Source organism: Egretta garzetta, unplaced genomic scaffold (genome assembly GCF_000687185.1).
Source record: "Egretta garzetta isolate BGI_Z169 unplaced genomic scaffold, ASM68718v1 scaffold1461, whole genome shotgun sequence".
In the NCBI taxonomy this organism is placed as follows: Eukaryota; Metazoa; Chordata; class Aves; order Pelecaniformes; family Ardeidae; genus Egretta; species Egretta garzetta.
In genome coordinates, this window is record NW_009258521.1 from 30988 (window position 1) to 32374 (window position 1387).

At 62.7% G+C, this 1387-nt stretch overlaps 1 protein-coding gene across 1 annotated transcript in view; it reads right to left on the bottom strand.

Moving 5' to 3' along the window:
• The window catches only part of LOC104132702 (serine--tRNA ligase, cytoplasmic), a gene marked incomplete at its 5' end in the record, with an annotated part of 4651 nt that overhangs the window by 2692 nt on the left and 572 nt on the right, over positions 1–1387 (bottom strand). The window contains 2 exons of the mRNA XM_035901693.1: positions 150–293; positions 797–955. Coding sequence (XP_035757586.1) covers positions 150–293; positions 797–955 — 303 coding nt within the window. The remainder of the gene's footprint in view (positions 1–149; positions 294–796; positions 956–1387) is intronic.

Sequence of the window (1387 nt, forward strand, 5' to 3'; positions counted from 1 at the left end):
GGCGCCCCTCCCGCCGTGGAGCCCCCCGTCACTGCAGCGAGCTCAGCCCAGGGGAAGAGAAGCCAGGACCCCCGTCTCCCCCTCATTTCCCTCAGCTCTCCCTCTGGCTCCGACAGTTTCCGTGCCCCCGCGGGGGTGTGGGCTCTCACCTTAAGGAAGTAGCCCCGGCTGCCAGCGACAATGGCTCCCTTCTCCCCCTCGTAACCGTCCACCATCACCACCAGGTCCACATGGGAATACTTCTTCCTGCAGCTGCAGTCGCCCCAGACCCGCTCGACCTTGTTGTCTGCATCCTACACCAAGACGGAAAGAAGAGGAGGGGGAGCCCATCACCTTGGCTCCCAGGGCTGCAGTGACACCAATCTCTGTGATGCACTGGGCCCAGTTTGGGATCCCACGCCACAGAGTCTGCAACCCCAGTCCTGAGCCTGGCCGGTCACTCATTATGCGGCCACTTGGCAGCCGGCCGGGCCCAATTGTGTTCTTCCAGCAAAATATTCCTGCCGGATGAATGAAGGCAGGGGTGGGAGATCCCAGCCCCGCGGCTGGAGGCGAGTTTCCCATGTATTCCCCCAACAATGGCCGTCTCCAGCGTTGTCTGAGCTGCTCTTTGTCTGCTCCCCGCAGGAAACGCTGTCTTGTCATGCAGATTTCATTCACCCGCCCGCTGATCTCGGGCTGGGGAGGGGGGACCTCCCCGCAGCGAGCCCCGCGCTTGCTGGCAGTTGTCTGGCGTTGATGAAGCAGCGCGGCCGGCCCCAAGCGTGCTCTTGTCCCGACCTCGTCTTGTCCCTACCTCATCGTTGCTGATGGGCACCGAGGGGTGGAGGAGGTTCCCGATCTCCCGGAGGCTCTCAAAACGTTCTGCCTCCAGCTTCACGCGCTCGGCGTCGCACTTGAGGATGGCTTCGTCGATGAGGAGACGGACTTTCTTGATCTGGGATACCTGCAGAGCCTGCACAGGCAGCCGGGTGAGGTGGGGAAGGGAAGAAACTGCCGGGGGAGAGGGGGCTGACAGCCGAGAGGGGTTAATCACGGACCCTTGCCCAACCGACACAGCTTCTGGAGCGAAACTGTGGGCTGAACACATCAAACCCCGGCCCCCAAGGGGACAAAGGACCAACCCAAGTCAGGCTCTGAAAGGGCCTGAGTGAGCCACGGCATCACACAGCGCCCGGCAGGGCCGGGGGCGGGGGGAGAACACTCAGCTCCCACGGCAGCAAAAGCCGGCCAGCGCCATGCTCATTAAACATCGCAGTTAACGAACTGGGAAGGGGAACAGGCAGGAAGGAAGGGACTTGCAGAGGACATGTAATGACGGAGGCTGCTCAAAGCCCCAGGGGAAGCGCAGGACAAGCCCTGTGCTGCTGAGCAGGCTGGGAGCTGC